Consider the following 20,556-nt stretch of genomic DNA (forward strand, 5'->3'; position numbering starts at 1 on the left):
TGCCTTCCCCGTCCGACAGGGACCTTGCTGCGGGGGCACGCAGCATCTGCGGCTCACGGCGAGCAGCTTTCCGCTTCGTTTCGAAACGCGCAAGCCGATTAATCGCCCGAGCCCTTCAGCACGGCCGCCCGGCCGCCGGTGACAGTCCTGTCACGGCTGCATCTGCCCCGCTCCCGCACCGCCCGGCCCGGCCCCGTCCTCTTTCACCGTCGGACTCTGAACCCCGGAGGCGGCTGCTGCTGCGGGCACCGGCTGCCGCCCACTGCCGCCCGCCCTTCGCAGGGCGAAAAGGCGCCCAAGTACAGGAAACACTCGGCGCCGAAGGCTGAGCGCACCCGGCGCGGCACGCCGCCGCCGTGGGACCCGGCTCCAGCAGGCAGGGCCGGTGCAGGCCGTCCCCGCCGGCGCCCGCGCCCGAAGCCGCCCTGGGCGCTGCCCCACGCCGCCGGGGACGTCGCGAACGCCCTTGCCCCGCCGCGGAGGGGAGGCAGCCCCTCAGGCGGCCCCGGCCCCCGCCAGGCCGCGGCAGGTGCGCTAACGGCCGCCCGCCCGCCACAGCCCGGCCCGCCGCTCCACTCACCGCCGCCGCGGCGGCGCGGCGGGCGGGGGTCCCGCCAGGCCAGCCACCCCCGCTCCGCGTCTAAGGTGACCTCCCAGGAGCGCTGCCCCAGCCCCAGCGTGGAAACCAGCCGGGGCCGCCGGCCTCCCGGGAGCTCCTCCATGGCCGCCGAGAGCGCGGGCCCGCCGCAGCCCGCTACCGCATGGCCTAGCGGGGCGGGCGGCCGCCGCGGGGGGAGCCCGGCAGCTAACGGCGCCCCTCGCCCGCCGCTAGCCGGCCTGTCCGCCGGCCGGGGCGGGCCGCGGCGTCAGCGCCTACGCCAGCGCCGCCGGGGCGGGGCCTGCGGGGACACGGCTCCCGGGCACGGCTCCCCGGCACGGCGGCGCGCACGGCGCCGGGCTCGGCGGGGCGCTGGCGGCGCCGGGGCAGCGACCACCCTCGCCGGCCCCCGCGGGCGGGCTGCCCGGGGCGCTGGGGGGGGCGGCGGACCCTCCGCACCCCGCCCCGCCGCCCGCTTTGTGTCCTCGCCCCGCCGCCGGGAGCCACGTGCGCGGCCGCTGCGGCGGGGGCTGGGCCGGCCCGAAGCCCCGGGAGCGGCCGGCGCGGGGGAAATAGCGAGGCCGCGGGCACGGCTCCCCGAAGAAAGCGGGGTTCGCACCCTAACGTGTTTGGGCTGTTTTCGTGTTTTTGGTTTTTTTTTGCGGGAGGCTCAAGCACCTACCGCAGTGACGGTGCACGAGTCCTTATCAAGGCAGTGCAAAGGCAATGAGTATATCTGCCACAAACGTCTGGTACCGCAAACCTCTCCATCTAACCTTGCCGCCTTTCCCATGAGAACATTTTGGGTCTCACTTAAAAGATACTTCACTATAATGAAACACTTAATTCTTTGCTGTCTTTCCTCCAGGGTGTGCCTGAACCTTACCACAATAACCGCCAGCATCCTACCCAAAATACAGGCCAGCGGCAGTGGCAGTTGCTCTGACCATACTCCAAGCCTCGTGGTGCTAAGTATTTCCTATAGAGTTTTGAGGAAAATGTCACTGCTCTGTTATTATGGGGGTGCAGCCCGGGGCCAGTTCGCTGCTTCATGAGGACCATCCAGAGACACTCCAGCTGGCTTTGCTCAGAGCCGCTGCAGGTCTGGAAAGCTTCTGCACATGAGCTCTGCTCTGAACCTTGTAATGTACTCACATTTCATTTTCTGAAAACAAATGAGCTAGGCACTGTCAACAAAGTTCTGTATCCACGAATGCTTGTCACGGTCTATCTCAATTACTGCAACATCCTTTCCTCTGGCTTTGAGAGACATGCCATTGCCCCCCTTTATTGTTGAAAGTACCTAAATATGCCACACTTTCACAATTTCAAGGAACATTTTGTTTCTGTCGGTTGTTACATTTTTTCATCCTTCCCTCCACAAGCACCTGTAAAGTGTCTGAGGCTAAAGTTTGTTCGTTGCAAAAGTCTGCTGTGAACATTAGTCTGCCAAATCCACTGCTGAGCAGTCATTAGCATCTCACTGGTTCTTTGCATTTTGCCAGCTACATCATCTGTTATCATCCCTCTTGCACTTGGATGGTAAGATCCCTGGGCCAGGAACGTCCTTTCTGCTTCGGGATGTACCATATCTAGCACATTTCATTTCCACTATCCATAACCACTTCAGCAAGCCAGAACAGCTGTGTGGAAACCACAGCCTAATGCTGTACTCAGAATGCAACAGAGACTTTTGCTGTTCACCTCCACAGACATGCTCCAGGAGCTAATGGATCGCTAATATAAAGCTGTAATTTTAAAAATATTACATAGGGGTACTTATTTATCATTTCTCCACTGGGCAAATTAGATCTAATCTTTTACAGCCCACAGTCACCTGAATCAATACTCTTATGCTGTGATCCGTGCTATCTGAAGAAGTAAAAATTCATTCTTTTTACCACTCTTGCCTATGATTTTTTCCTTTTATTCTTATTAATTTGACAACTCTTTTTGGCTTAGCTAAGTCTAAAGCCTTCAACTGTAAACCACATAAAAATAGTCTCTGGTTTGTTAGAAGCCTACAAAGATATACCAGCACCGCTAGTAGGAATGGCATTCCCCATCCACATTTCTTGTTTGTTTGGATAAGGAGAAGCCACTTATTTCTTCCTTGCACACCATTTTAGCATAACAGTGTTTTGGTCCAAGATTTGGGACCTCTATGCTACTATAGGAATGTCTTGCAGGAATTCTTGCCGATGCTGTTTGATCTGCTCCAGCACTCCCTGGCAGTCCCCTGAATAGCAACATTTGCTTCTGACTCTGGAAAGTAAAGGTAAAATTTGAGCTGACACAGTATTTTTTTCCAATCAGTTTTAATACTTTATGATTTTCTTCCCTGACTCTAACAGGGAAAGAATTTCTAAAGGATGACTGACTTGGTAGACTGAAGCATACACATGTCAATTACTGTTTTACTGCTTATTACATAAGCCTTTAATTACCACTGAGGGGACAGAACTGCAGATGCAGTGACACCAGTAAACTGCAGGATTTATAGCCTAAAATCTTGGTGCTAAAGATGGTTGATCACAGGGCTCCACCCTGTAAAATAGCATGGTTTTAAAAGCACCTCACTTTGTTCACAGGTCCACAGAGGCCACAGGAAGGGTTGCAATTGCAGTTAACTTGGGAACAATAATATGTTGCATAATGAGTACAATTCACAATGTCAAATGGAAAGAATGCAGGAAGGTAACACAACTTACAAGGTTTCTCTCTATGACCCTTCTACTACCTATATAGCAAACAACTCTTAAACCCAGCTTTCTCTCCTCAGTGTCTGATTTTATAATAGGTCATTCATCTCGAATGACAAGCCAAGTGGTGTGGTTGATACTCTTGAGGGAAGGGATGGCATCCAGGGGGACACTGACAGGCTTGAAAGGTAGGCCCGTGCAAACCTCATGACGCTAAACAAGGCCAAGTGCAAGGTCCTCGATGTGGATCAGGGCAATCACCAGTATCAGTACAGGCTGGGGGATGAATGAATTGAGAGCAGCCCTGAGGAGAAGGACTTGGGGGTACTGGTGGGTGAAAAGCTGGACATGACCCAGCAGTGTGCACTTGCAGCCCAGAAGACCAGCCGTGTCCTGGGCTGAATCAAAGGGATTGGACTAGGTGATCTTTAAAGGTTCCCTCCAACTCAAACCATTCTATAAGTCTATAATCTCTATAAAAAGTACTTCTAGCAACTTTGTGTTGTATTAAAGAGGATCGTTACATGATAATGTAGGCAATTAATTAAGAAACACTCCTAAGCAGGTACATCAACCTAAACAACAGGAGAAGTCAGGTATTCTTCCGCGTGACCTGCATTACTAAAATACTTCTTTAAATCATTACAAACTTGAGCTATCTCTCTTCTATATCTTTTGGAGGTGTACTTCTTCATTAGGGCCCTGAAACTAATTTATTCCAGACTGAAAATCAAGTAGGCCCTTGTAGTACCTTGGCAGAAGTAGAAAGTACTGTGTCTCCAACCTTAACTGACAAAGTGAGTCTAAAGCGAAAAATTGTAAAATATCTTAATGAAACTGAAAGCTGGATAGTACCCACATAAGTGCACTGGTGACCAAAGAGAAAATATATTCCACCATATTTTTCCCACTCTACTCCATTCTGTGTTGGAGATTTAGAGGGAATCACAGATTTTTACCAAGAACTCTGGAAAACACAGCCAGTCACAGACATGTGATGGACCCTTTCAGCTGCTATGCCGTGCTCCCAGGGAGATGGCTCCAGGCTGAAGGACTCCTCTATATCCCAAGGAACATCTGCAATGGTACTTAGTCCCACTGAGGGAAGAGAAGGAAGGCCAAGATCAGTGAAGATGTTCCTAATATCATCCTTTGAACACATATTTGAAAGCCAGACGTGGTCTTGTCCAAGTGACAGCTAGTGCAGAACTGAAACTTTAATCTCATTGCTCAGGAATTTAAAACTGGAATCAAAATCAAGAAGAGGGTTTTACTCTTTTCTGCATGCTTTTTACTGCCCATAGATAACTAGGAAGTGTTTCTTTTCTTCCACGGTGAAAATGCGCCAAGAAAGTTTTTAGACAGCTGCTTGGGAATTATAAAAAATGTTTACCTCAGTACATCTCAGGCAAATTGAAATACTTACACATGAGTTAAATTCTGTTCTCAAGTACATACATGCAAGTCCCATTAGAACAGTGTAAATACACCCAAAGACCAAATCTGCCAATTGAAATACTTTTGGAAAGTGGAAACTAACTGACAAAGATAATAGAACAAAGGAAAATAATTCATTTCAAATATCAAAGTACTCACTAATGTTCTAATTCCTTTTCTACTTATCAGCAAACAAAGACTAAAGCATGAGTGGAATATTCTTGCTGCTGATGGAAAGAATGACATCACCTTCTCTAGAAAAATACCTGAGCTAATTTAAAGCACTTCTATGCTTTTATCATAAAAGTTTAAATTACAGTTATTATTGGAAATGATCTGGAAAAACGGAGTTTTAAAAGCTTGTCAGAAAGGATGATTGCAGCACTTTGTTCACTTGAGCCAAAAGGTAATTGAAAGTTATTCATATACTGGAGGATGCAGGAATGGATCCACAAGATACTTTGTTTTCTTGTGAAAGGAAATGTCGCATGCTGTTCCTGAACCACAAGAGTTTACAGACTCCTTCCTTTCTTCCAAAGTTTCAACCTATCTCCACATTCTCTGCATAACCTACCTATCACTATGAAAAATACTAAATATGATTTGTTTCAAGCTGCTATAGCTGTGGCTCCAACCCACAGATATACACAGAAGTATTGATAAGTATTTCTTTGTTTAGTTCCTTATTCATATTTTAATCATTAGCCTCACCCGGAGTCCCTGAGGAGCTGCGAGACCCCACTCTCATCCAACTACATCCTTTTAAGAAACAATGAAATTAAGTTTCCTTCCTGACAGAATGATAATGCTGTCTGGCAGTGTGCAACTTTGGTCTTAAGCTGAGAAACTGTTATTATTAGTTGAAAGGGACAGGAACTGTTGATCTTCCTTCTCATTTTAAGAGAACAGTATAGGAATCTGAGATTAGTTATCTTCTTGATGGCCTTGCACGGTACAGGGCGTGTAAGGGGGTGTATAAGAAATGTTTGGTCTGGTGAGAATGCTTGAATAGGTAAAGTAGATCTTTCCCTGCAGTGCTTGTAAGCAAGCATAACTGAAGAGGCAGAACTCAGGTTTGAGGCCACCTAAGTAACCTGAAGGTGCACAAGTCCATGGGACCTGATGAGATGCATTCGCAGGTCCTGAACAAACTGGTGGATGAAGTGGATAAGCCACTTCATCATATATGAGAAGTCGTGGCAGTCTGGTGAAGTTCCCACTGTAAAAAGAGAAATATAACCCCCATTTTACAAAGGGAAATAAGGAAGTCCTGGAGAACTCGGTCAGTCTCACCTCTGTGCCCAGCAAGAGCATGGAACACATTCTTCTGGAAGCTATGCTAAGGCACATGGAAAATACGGAGGTCACGGGTGACAGTCAACATGGCTTCACCAAGGGAAAATCATGCCTGACAAATCTGGTGGCCTTCTACAATGGTGTTACAGTGTTGGTAGATGAGGGTAGAGCAATTGATGTCATCTGCTTGGGCTTGTGCATAGCATATGACATTGTCCCTCCAACATGCTTGTCTCTGAACTGGTGAGACATGGATTTGACCACTCAGTGGATAAGGAATTGGCTGGATGGTCACACTCAAAGAGTTGCAGGCAATGGTTCAATGTCTAAGAGGAGACCAGTGACAAGTGTCATTCCTCAGGGGTTGGTTCTAGAATTGGTGATATTTATCATTTTTGTTGGCAACACGGACAGTGGCATTGAGTGCACCCTCAGTAAGTTTACCAAGGACACCAAGCTGTGTGGTGTGACTGACATGCTGGAGGGAAGGGATGGCATCCAGGGGAACACTGACAGGCTTGAAAGGTAGGCCCGTGCAAACCTCACAAAGTTCAACAAGGCCAAGTGCAAGGTCCTCGATGTGGATCAGGGCAATCACCAGTATCAGTACAGGCTGGGGGATGAATGAACTGAGAGCAGCCCTGAGGAGAAGGACCTGGGGTTACTGGTGGATGAAAAGCTGGACATGACCCAGCAGTGCGCCCTTGCAGCCCAGAAAGCCAGCCATATCCTGGGCTGAATCAAAAGAAGCATAACCAGCAGGTCGAGGGAGGGCTTGTAAGAAAGATGGGGACAGACTCCTTAGTAAGGACTGTTGCAATGGGGACATGGGTTATGGTTTTAAACTAAAAGACAGTAGATTTAGATTGGGCATAAGGAATAAAGTTTTAACAGTGAGGGTGGTGAGACACTGGAACAAGTTGACCAGAGAAGTTGCGGATGCCCCATCCCTGGAAGTGTTCAAGGCCAGGAAGGATGAGGCTTTGAGCAACCTCATCTAGTGAAAGATGTTCCTGCCCATGGCAGCGGTAGTGGACTAGATAATCTTTAAAGGTCCCTTCCAACCCAAACCATTTTATGCTTCTATGATTCTATGAAATAATGCTGGAGTGTGTCCAAAGAAGGGCAACAAAACTGGTGAAGGGTCTAGAGCACAAGTCTTAAGAGAAATGGCTGAGGGAACTAGGGATGTTTAATTTGGAGAAAAGGAGGCTCAGAGGGGATCTTATCACTCTCTACAGATACCTGAAAGGAGGCTGTAGGCAGGCGGGGGTAGGTCTTCTCCCAGATAACAAGTGATAGGAAAAGAGAAAATGGCCTTAACTTGTGATTATCAAAAGTTTATATTGGTATTAGGAAAAGTTTCTTCACTGAAAGGGTGGTCATGCATTGGAACAAGCTGCCCGGGGATGTGGTGAAAACACCATCCCTGGAAGTGTTTAAAAACCACGTAGATGTGGTGCTTAGGGACATGGTTTAGTGATGGACTTGGCAGTGCTGGGTTAACAGTTGGACTTGATGATTTTAAATGTCTTTTCCAACCTAAATGTTTCTATGATTCTATTATTCTATGAACACCCGAAAGTTTCCCTCTTTTGTCTACTCAACTATATTAGTTGTTCTAGTATAAGTGTATTTTTGTCTGCAAGCTGTGCTTTGCTGATAGTTCCAGTCCTTCAAAACTGCAGAAAAATTGCTTTTTCAGGCCCATGCAGCCCTTGCCTGAAGCATGCCCAGGTGCTTTTTTACAAAACCATGCATATGGACCAGTTCTTAAGAAGAGCTCTAGCAAGCAGTAACTCTGGTTAGGTAGACAATTTTTTATAGTTCAGGTATCAAACTATTATCAAATTATATATCATGTTCAGTAGTAACCTCCATCATACATACTAACTCTTACACTTACTGAGTATAAGAACAGTAAGATTTTTTGACGGTTTTCAGCTCTGCTTGGAGGGGTTTTTAAACAATTACAGGGCACATGTGTGCCACCGGCATGACACTATTGACATATTTCAAGTGTAGGCTCCAATCCATGCAATAAAAGAGCTTCAGGATGAAAGAATTGTTAACATAAATATTCCTACCATCACCAAAGATATATTTATTCTCATAACCCATTTTTAGACCTCGAAGTTGAATCATTTTAACTGGAACTTTTATTCCCAGAGTGCTTCTCTAAATCCTCTCTTTCCTCAGGCAATATCAGGGCTCTTCTAACTTATACCAGGGAGTGTGGCCTTCATAAACTAAAGAATAAATTAACATTATTTTTCCATTTAAGATGGAGAGACATATTTTTATGCTACTTTTAGAAGAATATGCTGCAAAACTGCTAGTGAACACTGCAGGTAAAAGAATAGGAAAGCACAGTGGGGAAAAAAATCACAGATTATGGAGGCAGAAAACAGTCCCTTCCCTTCCAAAGAAAATGTAAACTAAATTGGAAACAAGTATCTCTAAACCAGAAGAGGAAAATCTGGAGAGTATACTTATAAATGTTAAACTAATCAACTAATGAAATAATTTGAAAATAAACCAATCTTAGTATAGAAATCATTACACTGAAAAATTTGGTTTACTTTCTTCAGTTCTGGATATCCTTATTAACAACACAGAAAGTAAATAAAAATACAAATAATCAGATTATCAACATGAGCAAATAAGCATATATGAGAATCACAGCCCCATTACTTATCATGACACTCCAGACCAACTATTACCTAAGATGTGCTTAGTTGGACTAATTAACCTAGCTCATAAAAACAGATAAAGTACCTAATACCTAGACAACCATGGAAGCATCTCTGTAAGTACTGCCTGTGGTCTTTATCATCTAAAATATATTAAAATAGAAATTATCTGAACAGCAATGTTATCCAAGAAACTCAAATCACTTATTCATTTCCAAGAATCAGTGGACATATTTGTAGCCTCCCAATGTCAGCAACTTGAAAAACCATAAACAACACAGAAATCAATGTATATGTGAAGAATCTACATTCTTTAAAAAAGTTTTTGACTCTGTATAGCTGCCAGTATTAAAACTCTAGCTGATACACACTGAATCAGACAAACATAAACTTAATTTATATTCCTATTTTAAATGATTTTCCACTATTTTTTTCTTATCACTGAGGAAATGACACTGAACTGTTATTTCTGACTAAAAAGGTAATTATGCCTATGGTCACAAGTACATTGAGTTCACCCAGAAGCTAGTGAAATGCCTAATGACAAAAAAGTCCTCCTGTTCCCTTCTTGATATTTGGAAGGTTCTTCAACACTTTAATCAATTTTTGTCCTTGGGAACTTATCACCTGTCAAACGTACCCTGAAACACAAACATTCCACCAGGCTTCTTGGAAGACATCTACTTTTGACCTGATATCCACAAGCTCATGCTTTTTTCAGTACCTCTACAAGACTACGAATAATTGCAGTTAAAGATGTATCTTGAGGTCCATCTTCTTATAAGAGCAAGAGATGTTATAAGACATAGCCACCATTTACAAGATAGCAGAGTTACTATATGAGGAAGGAGGATCCTCGGAAGGGCAAAGACATTTGGCTAAACTAAAAAAAAAATCGACACATTAAACTCTTTCTTGTGAATACTGCCATTTTGAAGACAAGTGGCGAGATCATGGGTTTGACTTTCCTGAAAGTCCATGTCAAAAAAATTAATGGTTTATACTCAAGATTTATAGTTTCATATTTTCATTCAAACTATCCCCCCATTTCAGTTTCAGCAGAAGATGGCAGTCGTACACAATATCAGAATTATATTAATTCACAACATACAAGAGTATATGAAATTAAAAAAAATATATAGGTTTTCTCAATCTTATTTGCCTTTGGACAAAATATATATATAGGTTTTCTCAGTCATATTTGTCTTTGGACACTGTCTCATCAGTCTTGTTATTGATTCATTATATATAATCGGAAAGTTCACAGATGCACAAATTTATGTTTTAATAACATCTACCATTGCAAAGACAAAGACACTGTTTGTGAAGTCTTTTGAAATTGCATTTGTGGATTTAAGGTAGAATAAGGAAGAAGGTTTTTGTCTTTAAATGACAGTGAATTGTGTCCTTGAAACTGGTTTAATTAATTCATGTGATTTACTTAACAATGTTACTTTCTGTGGTTAGGACAATGTTTTAAAAGCACAATATAAACCTAAAGTAAATGCTTAAAAATGCAGGTGAAATTCCCTTTCAAAGACTGAAGATTCTGAATGATCAGATCAGAGATGGATTGAAGTAGTTTGTCTGAATAGAGTAATTTTCACTTTGATTGTTTTTCAGCTGACTACTGTGATGATGACAGCTCATATGAAGTTGACTGAATCAGTGATACTAGAATGCAAATACATGCCAATACTTCGCGTAAAATCCACAAAGCAGAGGTATTTCTGCACTAGGCCTTTTGACATCTCAGCACGCATGTTAACTTGAATTGGTGTCCTCTCTTTTTGATTTTCTGGTCTCAAAATTAAACGGAAAGCTAAGAACAGAATATAAAATCAGACACAGCTACCCAAAAGAGATGGCAATGGTATACAAAGAGGATCTGTTAATAACTGAAGTAAAATATTTAATTCTAGCAAACAAATATATTTACAGAATTTTGTTGTACCCAACTTCATAGAGGTTTAAAAGGATGCCAGTCATCATTGGAGTAGTTGTGAATATACTGAAAAGAAAATTCAAAGACTGAGGAGTAATCTGATAAACATTTGTAATCTGTCTTGCCAGGTGGCAACGTCTGACTAATTTGGAGTACACCATTTTATTGGAAACATATTTAGAGCTGACTAGTCTACATGCCATTCTAAATACAATTTATAGAAACTGTAGATTTTGACAAAAGTGATACAATTTCAAAAGTTTGCACTGGGTTTTAGTCAGCCAGATCATTTAGTCAGAACTATGAATCAAACTTCACTCAGTGCTTTGAGAAATCAGTCACCTCAAAACTATCTCTAGATGATTTAATGTGAATAATTCTGCAAAAATCATGATTGAAAGATGTATTTCTAAACCACTGTGTCTAAGAAATGACAATTAGGAGTAACCAATGTTTCAAAAAAAACCCACATGAGTGCAAAGGAACCATTCAAACCAGTTGCTTTTATGGTTGTATCTGTAAGAGCAAGTTAACAGGAAAAGAGATTACATTGTTAATGGCAGATTCTTTGCCTTGATTAGAAAAGGAAATGCAATAATGAAACTTGAACTAATAACACATTCAGACTAGATTTAGCTGTGAAAAACTTCCTTGTAACAGTAGGATGGGCATACAATAAATCTATGAAGGGCCAAAACAGCAACTGTAATAGAAACCAGAGAAGTAGTGCTGACTTGAAATAAATATTCTAAATCTAAAATGAGTCTAAAATGGACTCACACAACATTTCATTCCTCTTGGTTTTTTTTTAGTAAATCTTGAGACTGCGACTCAAATTCTTAGGACAGAAGCTAATGTAATGCTATGTGTGTCTTTCACAGCCAGCAACCACTGGCTACTGAGAAAAGATGTGACTTACTCACTATACCATATGGTTTATAATCTCAACATCACAAATCATGCTGGTTTTGGAAGGAAGTGTTTTGAAACACTGTGGAATAGAAGATGAAGTGGGGAGAGAGAAATAGAGAAGTGTGCTATAGACTGTCTCAGTAAAAAAACAGAAATGCAACTACAGGCTTCACAGAAGCTGACAGTGCCCAACTACAAACAGGACAAGGGTAAGAGGAGATAAAACCCTACACCTTCCCTTTTTTACCAGCACAAAACCCCATACTCACAAAACACTGTTTCAGAAGACAAGCAATGTTGCATGCAGTTGATTAAACACACATAGCAGTGTCGACAGCACCATAGCTTGAGGTTGGCTTACAACACACAAACTGTTTCTACGTAAGTGAATCAATGGCAACATGGTTCTCTGAAAACTATCAGGTAAAAAGCAACATGAGTAATGACAAAATAAATCTGAAGAAAGACATTCATTCCTTTCACTCTCTGAAGGCACTATGACTATAAAGCATATGGGTATGTGTGCAGGTATGTATGCACAGCCAGGTGAAAAAACATTTACATGAATCTCCAAATTCACCTGGTAATAATGATGTTAACACCTCACCCACTACTTTAAACTTCAGAGTAATGAAACTATAATGCAGCTAGACTTCTTCACCCCTGAAACTTAATCCTACAAATCTTAAAATTTTCTCCTTCCTGTATTCTTCTCTCTGGTAATCTATTTAGCTGTACAAAGAGTATGATACATGAGAATAAATAATGCTTGCTTCACAGAAAGTGAAATACAGACTAATGAGAGTGTGAAGAGTATTGCCTCCTACAATTTCAAATGTATGAAAAAATAGTACTTTGCTCTTTGGAAAGGCATAAACACCTGTGGATAAAGCAGACTTAAAATGGAAGTCCTCACCATCACTCCCTATCCCTGCCCTACTTCCTGGACAGACATGGAAACGCTGTGTTTGGACCCAAGCCATGGAAGCCATTTGATTTCTAAGCTGCTCTGATTTGTGGAGTTCATTGTTCAAAGTTTAGTGTACACCTGGGTGCTGAACCCAGTTGTGATCTAGATGCCTAAACAAAAGTGCCTAACGCCAACTGAGAGGCCTTTGGGTAGCCAAGATGTCTGCCTGGGACTGGCAGATATGACACAGGGTCTCAGGAAAGACCCACACGCTCTGAAGCGGCAGCTGATAGCTAGGGTGGATGGATACCCTACAGCTATTCCGCATGTAGAATAGCACTAAATGCTTAGGTTTGGGTGATGGAATATCACTCCTCATATCTGATAACACTGTCTAGCAGGGAGACCTCAAGAGTTTTGTCACCTAAATCCCAGGATAAATGCTTTAGCCAAGGGAACTTCTAATCATTTAGACACATTTTGTCCCCTTCTAGAAGAGCAATCGGCAGATTAGAGTGCTGTTAAGCTCCTTACATCTCCATTGTATGAGGCTCTGGAGGCTCATCCTGATTTAGACGTTGGCTAGTTCCCCAGGTCAAACATCTCCACTATGTAGGATGTTCAATGCTAAGGGAAAAGTCGTAGGGACAAACTGGAAGACCTCTCAGTGGTATAGTCCACAAGGTAGGGACCTGTTGTTCCTGAGGAGCAGTGCAGTACTTCTGGAGCAATGTTTCTACTTTAGCTTCCTACCAAACAGAATCTGTTTCATGGGTACCACGGCTATCCTCAGAACTGAACTAAGAATACACAGTATACGGAAACCATCAAAGTATTTGCTTCAAAACTGCATTACTGCTCTGAATCAAGTTGCTAACGTAGACCTAGTTACACTATACATTCAAAACTCAGATTTGTCCCAGGGCCACTAGGCCACACCACTTTTATAGTTTTATCAGCTTCACTGCTCAGTGCAATAGCTTCTGTGTTTTAGAAAATAAATTTTAAAAATAACCCTCTTGTACCTTTACTTGTCTTTGTATGTCACCTGAGGAATTTCCAGGCTCCAAATCTCCATGGGCAACTGGCAAAAGGTACCTCCTTTGTATCAAAGTTGTTAGAGAAACTGCATTTCAAGTTCTTGCCACAGTACAAGTATTCAAAAAACCCAACAGGTTTCAAACATAGTGATAGTTGAGTTATAAGACTCTTAAGCTGATATCTCAGTACCATCAAGAGACAGCAGCTAATGTAGAAACCTTTTGTTAACCACCAAATTAAAATATCCTGGGTTTTAACAGTTTTTCAATGGTGAAGCTATTATCAGGCCCAAGTAAATCTTGTATTCACCCAGCTGGGATTGAATCTACAGAGACATCCTCTACAGCATCAGTATTTGGCTGTGTAACTTACAATTTATTCTTCCTCAGTCCACCAATAGTACAGCACATGCTGCTTATTTGTCTACTTCTACAAATGATCTTCCATAGCACCTTACATAAATACTAGAGAATCTCTGATTCCTTTCTTATCTATTTTTTATTGAAGATGTAAAGAATAGCTAGTGAAATGGCAGTTCTGTGAAATTAGAATCATGTTCATCATTATCATAGTCTCAGAGTCAAAGATGCTGTTGCCTTAAGGAAGGAGGTGTTAACACACCAAGACCTATGGCTACTTTTAACCCCTTGTAGAAGACTTCTTTTTTTGGTTTAGGAATCCAGAAGCATTAGCTGGCAGGGAGCATTCAGTCCAATGTGTTTCTGGGGTATCTCTGAAGTATTATCTTACGATTCATTCTCCTTTTCATGTGTTCTAGCTCACTGTATGGGAACTGCTTTTCACTTATGTATAGTCTATCCAAACCACACCTACTACCCAGTGCTGCTGTGACATGGTTATTAATGAATCAATAAGCATTCAATCAATCCAACTAAAACCAAAAAGGTATAATTTCATTAAGAGCAGGTGCACAGAATCCTCTCATGGCAGTTTTCCATGGCAGAAATCCATGGGTAGATGCATTTTCTATGCAAAATCTCTGACTCATAGAGAAGCATGGTAATCAGAAGTGCTGAGTCACTTTAGTTTGGTGAAGAAGCTACTTTCATGCTGATGCAATAGCTAAAGTGCACAAGCACATCAAATTTCAAGTTTATTTCTACAAATTAATTTGGAAGGCATAATGCATTTTCCTCTTTAGCACATAATCTTTTGTTTTCCTTGGAGTTACCAATATTTGAAAGCTGACAGTAGAAGCAGAAAATCAGCTTGCAAACTAAATACCTTGTTTAGAGCAGGCTACTAGTGAATGATCAAACCCTACATAAGTTTTTGTAGTCTGGAATAGTTCAGGAGTAAATACTGTTGATTGTTTTAGGGCACTGCCTAGCACCAATGCACAAAAAGTCATGAACAATGCAGTCCCTAAGATGCAAGCTCATTTGCTATTATTTGTTGCGAGGAAATGGTTGACTTGGAATTCTGGTGACCTTTATAGCACCTGAGCGAAGCTCCCTCAGACAGCCAGGTTCTTCCATCATGCTTAAAAATCCAGCTCATTTCTAAGTAGCCAAAAGCTTTCATCAAATCAATGAATATCCAACAGATAATAAGATTTTTCTCTTGGATGCAAAATGATGCAACTTTAAGAATAGTTTCATGGCTTGTTGGAACATGTTTCAATTACAGAAGCTTTCTTTATTACAATATTCTAGGACATTCAACATGAATAGTTTTTAATCACTGTATTTAATTTCTTTGGCTGTAGTGCAGTTGACCTCCCTACATGGCTGGGCATTAGTCTGAACTGCAGCAGCGCAGTTGTCATGAGAAGTTGTAGGCAGTCTGCCTTTGGCACCCGTAATTATTTTGAACAAATGTAGAAAGTGCTGGGCTATCAACTTTGCAATCTACAATCAGCTTTTCCACCCCTTACAGGCATTATGCCCGGTTAAACCCTATAATGCCCTGAGCCATGCTTAGAATAAACACATACTAGAAACACCAAACTGGTGAAAAATAAATAATCAGGAAGGAAAGCAATTTTACTGAGACTTTATGAACACTTTTAATTAATATCTATTATTTATTTATTAATCAATATGTAATATGTACTGTTTAAAGGGATTAAAATCTGCCTCTTAGGTAAAAATACAATTTTCAGTTACAGATTTGTATTCAGCCTGCTTCTGTAGGGCCACAAGAATAAAAACAGGAATGTAAGAGATGATATTTCTAAAAAATCTAATGTAAAAAATAATCATTCAGTGCCTTGATATTAAAAAATGTAGCAAAGAAGAACAGAAGCATTGCACATCACTCAGTGCAGATGACTTTTATATTGAAGTCTTGGGAAGAAATTAATCATTGCTATAAGTGGGCAGAACACAGCTGGGAGTGGCTGAGTTGTGTTTGCAGCCAAGGCAAGCTGAACAGCACTCTGTGAAGCAGCTCAGCTGGATTCCTGAGCAGCAAGAGGCTTGCTAACCATCAGCCTTTTACAACACTGCAGTAGTAAAAGCCCACCAAATGGCAGCAAGAATGTGTTTGGTCTCAGGCCCGGTGGGAATTTCCTCAGATTTCAAATAGCGGGGGCCATATGCCAAGATCCCTGTAGCACTGCTTAGCTCGAAAGTAAACAGCTGAATATATTTGGCACAGTCTTTACTACTGTCGCTCAAACAGCTTTCATATGGGTTTGTATGGGCACAGCTATGATAGCACTGCAATTAGGAAGAATTCGTTTTTTAAGTCAATATTCTTTTGCTAAATCTCTGGAAAGCATGTATAGGGAAAACATGACTCAGCAAAAAGCCTCTTAAATTAGATAAACAAACATGCAGATTTTTTCACTTGTTTCTAGCAGAAATCCCCCTTCCAGTCATCCATCTATGTATAAGGGCAACATTTCTGAGTGTGGGATGGAGTAGGGTGTGCTCTTTAAACTTAATGAAGGACTGTGTTTCTCCTTTCCCATATTAAAATTTTTCAATGATAATCTTGACGCTATCAATATTGCAGTTACTGTAATAAACAGACTTTTCCTCCTAATACCCTAGTGTTACTATCAAACTTTGTGGGTTCCAAAAATGCTGATTCCCATTAGCAGTCCAGTGGTCATGCTGACATGAAAAAGGCCAGGTTCAAACATCATGCCAGAACTCTTTGGTCTTCAGCTGACTGACACCTGGACATGCTGCAAATGATAAATTGGATTGATCTTCAAGAATGAGATTACCAGAACGTTACAGCACTGAGCTGTACCAACACATCTACTCTAACAGCTGTTTTGCTGGCAGATACCAGGGAGACCTCTTATCATAATCTCATAACGAGGCATTAATACCAGCCTCAGAGGAAACTGCTTGCTCTTTCACGAAGAGGAATTATCAGTAACTGTAAAACTCCATTTACTGTACTGTACAGGATGGAAACATTGGTGACAAGGAAAACATTCCCTGGATCCTCTTCTGCAAGTGGGAAGACACTCCTGAACTATGTGCTTCCTTCAATAGGAGAAGTTGTATGTTGAAAGTCCAATACTTGATAACAGAAAACTGATGCCAAGACAGTGGGCTTTGATGATACTTTTGTATGAGGGATAGTAAGAGGAATTTTTATTTTTGCCTGATTAGTTGAGAAAAAGCATTGATCCTGCATGAAATTATAGTGAAAGCCACTTACAGAGTGATGCTACAGTGAGTTCATTTTATTGCATAATAGAGGACAAATGAAGCAGATTAATTGTAACAGAAAAAGACCAAGTCATGAAGCGCTGTCCTCTCTCAAAAGTACACAAGGCTGTTCTTTCTTGTGGCGTCTATAAAAGTTCTCAGCATATTTCAGAGAAAAAAAAATGTCTTTGTTCAATGTTACGGCCCTTAGAATCCATAATATCTGTATCTGGACTGGTATAAAAATCAGTGTTTCTCAGAGCGAGGTGAAACTTCACTACCTAGGTTCAGTTTCTCCCAGGCATTGTATAGGCATACCTTGAGGCCTACCTGGCAGGGAAAAATCTATAGCAGTGCAGGTTAGATGAGCAGGTGGCATCAGAAATAAGGCTGCATGGAATAATAAATATTCAGAGAACCACAGATGCTATTGCTGGCTGATTTCTCCAGGACTCCTAGGTCTACAAAAGATCTCTCAGATATTGATTCTTTTTTCCTTGATATCAAAGAGATGAACAATCCCACTGAAGTTTGCGGGAGCTGACGGATGCTACGAAAGGCTTTTCATAACAGCACTGACAAAGTTGCTTGCCTGTTTCTTCTGCCAGAGGAAAAGATCATAGGGCTTCACCACAGAAAGAAACAAAACAGTGAATAAACACTGAGCAATTCTTTTAAGGTGAAATACATATTCAGGCTGCACTTGCCTTCCAGATGTAGAGAATCCCAATGTTTCTGTATGAAAAACAGGTTCTGCATTGTTTAGGTTTGCATAAAATAAGATGAAGCAATGGTTTTGTCAATAATTCTGAAGCTCTTACAATCCCAATGTTATAATCAGTGTTTCAATAGTGATATGTAACAGTTAAATTGAGCTAGAATGGACATGAATACTTCAAGATTTTCAGCACCACAGAACACAAGGAAGAACCAGGGAGCATTTTTGGCAAATTAGACACGAACAAGTATGATAGAAGTGATTTGACACTGTAAAGCTTGCCCTCTGTCCAGGTAAATATCTGTTTACTATGATAACACCAATGAGCAATTTCTCCCTATTAAAACAATTCAAATTCATTTAAAGCTGCACTGAGCTTTTATCAACCACAGTATAAACAATTAACATAAAAAGCAATATGTACATCTATATAAACTGAGAACATGCTGAGTTCTCCCTTTTTCCCCTTTCATATTTCTTAAGGTTATTGGAGTCATTACTTCCCGCTACAACGAAAAAAAGAAGAGAAAAAAAAACCTTCACAAAATAATTCCATGTCTTTGGGCATCTAAATCCTCAAATTGAGTTACTTAGGACCTGAGCCAACAGGAGGGTTAAATGAAGCTGTAATATCTAACGAGGTAGTGTTTTCCCCTCAGATGACTGACTATTCATGCGGAGCTACAGGACTTCCATGCAGCCTTTCTGCTAAAGCCAACACTGATTTCATGAAGAAGATACAGAAACCAAAAGTTTTTCAGTCCATTTCACTCACCAGTTGCATAATCCTTGATCATTGTATACCAGTGATATTACACAAAGTGATGTTGGTTTAGCACCCTGAACAACTCTAATCTCTTTTGAGACTTGTTTCTTGGCAGAGAACTGAGCTTGTTTCAATAGAGAGCCCTCTGGCTCTAGCTGTCCTGCCTTTCACAACACGTTGACCCAGAGGCATGCAGCTGCCCTAGTTTGTCTCAGCTGGAGATCCTGAGGTGGACGTGGTTGACAGCAGCTGGCACTGCAGCCTGGCAGGGAAGCTGGCTATAGGGGCAGGTGGCTGGACTGCAGCACAGCACCCTCTCCCAGTCAAGCTCCTGTGGGCCTGCCAGACCTTGCACCCCACGCAATGCAGTGCTCCTGCGGCTGTGCGGGCATAGGGACTAAAGGCCAGACTCATCCGGCGCCAGCAGCAGGAAAAAGGCTGAAACCTTTTCCTCCCTTCCCCACTGAATGTTGGAAAGTGAAGTACTTCCTTCACAAAGACAGTATACTGTTGAAATGGCTGAAAGGCTGAAGCCTAACGTGGGCAGAAGGTACAATTTTTCTTGTTATCTGAGGTTGGCAGGCACATATTTGCAGATGAATCAACACAATTTCCTAGGCAGAGAGACAAATCAATTCCCTAGAGCTTCATACCATGGGAAATGCTTTGGAGAGTGTTCCAAGTGGTCCTTTTTCAAATAACAATGTGGTTTTGAGCCAGCAGCTCCTTATCAAAGTATTGATCCTTTTCTGGCATTACAATATCTCGTTGAGATGATGACATGATGTTTCCAGTGGAGCCAAGGGCACCTCAGCCCCTCTCCAGACACACTTGAGCACACTGAAAAGAGCAATGAGATGCAGAGTACTGATGAATAGTCCTTTGCTTCCAAGAAAGGAGAACCTGAATGCAAACAAGGACTTGTTAATATAAATGCTTCTTTCACATTTTGAGATGCATGAAAACAAAAGCACATAAGCTTCAACATGGCTTATAAAACACAACAGATTTCCTAAGATAAGTTAGATACCGAAAGGTTACTGAACAACAAGGGTGCTATGAAAAACATCACGGCCAAACACAAAGCCTACCATAGGCAGTTTAATCCTAGATCTATAATTTCTAAGCACTAGATGAAAACTGACTGCTATTTCTCTTCCATAATAATTTTCTCATTAATTTTACTTGGTTTGAGCATACTGCCAACTATTAGCACTGAAATAAAATGGACATTTTCTTCTGTTGTGCAGTGTGTAACAGACAGAAAATTGGAATACTATAAAAAACTGATATAGCTGCTGCTGTTGTGATTTATTCCTTCACTGCACTTCTATGTTCACACTTCAACTGGCTAATTATTTAACGAGCTATGAAGAAATTGCTTGTGTTACTTTTTCCTAAGGAAAAGGCCTCGATACAGACCCCCTCTCATGAGCCATGTTACAGAAGGAGGCAGCTCTCCTGACTTCTCAGTGAAGACAGACAGAGCACATTTCCAGACAGTAGTTAGGATCTCAGCTGGACTAAAGACCGTGCAGACGTGGCCCCCTTTTTTCACCTGCACAAACACAGGAAAGTTCATTTTTAGACACAGCAATGTAAATAAATTTGTTCCATTAAAATTCCTCTTGTGACAAAGAAGAAAAGCCCACTACTCTTGGTGATGTAGGAACAATATCACATTACAGTTTTATTTCTTTATAATATTAAGCGTCTGTATCTAATGTGCATTCATATATATATATACATATGCCATGTCTAAAACAGTTTAATGTAACTCTTTCTCTGTCATAGAGATTTTAACACAAGCCAAAAAAGAGATGAGTAATAAGAAGAAATTCAAAAGGGAATAGCTTTGAGAGTAATTCATAGGTTGCACAGCCCAAGGGACTGTTGTGATCAT

At 41.8% G+C, this 20,556-nt stretch overlaps 1 protein-coding gene across 3 annotated transcripts in view; it reads right to left on the reverse strand.

Moving 5' to 3' along the window:
* CERK (ceramide kinase) overlaps positions 1-860 on the reverse strand; it is a 39,501-nt gene extending 38,641 nt beyond the window's left edge. Inside the window, exon 1 of one of the 3 annotated variants that reach the window (XM_037388704.1) lies at positions 581-860. In XM_037388704.1, the coding sequence (XP_037244601.1) occupies positions 581-722 (142 nt within the window). In that variant the 5' untranslated portion in view covers positions 723-860. The remainder of the gene's footprint in view (positions 1-580) is intronic. The other 2 variants (XM_037388703.1, XM_037388705.1) reach the window with 2 other exon arrangements.
* Between the last annotated feature and the right edge of the window lie 19,696 nt (positions 861-20,556).

Source organism: Falco rusticolus, chromosome 5 (assembly GCF_015220075.1).
Source record: "Falco rusticolus isolate bFalRus1 chromosome 5, bFalRus1.pri, whole genome shotgun sequence".
Classification (NCBI taxonomy): domain Eukaryota; kingdom Metazoa; phylum Chordata; class Aves; order Falconiformes; family Falconidae; genus Falco; species Falco rusticolus.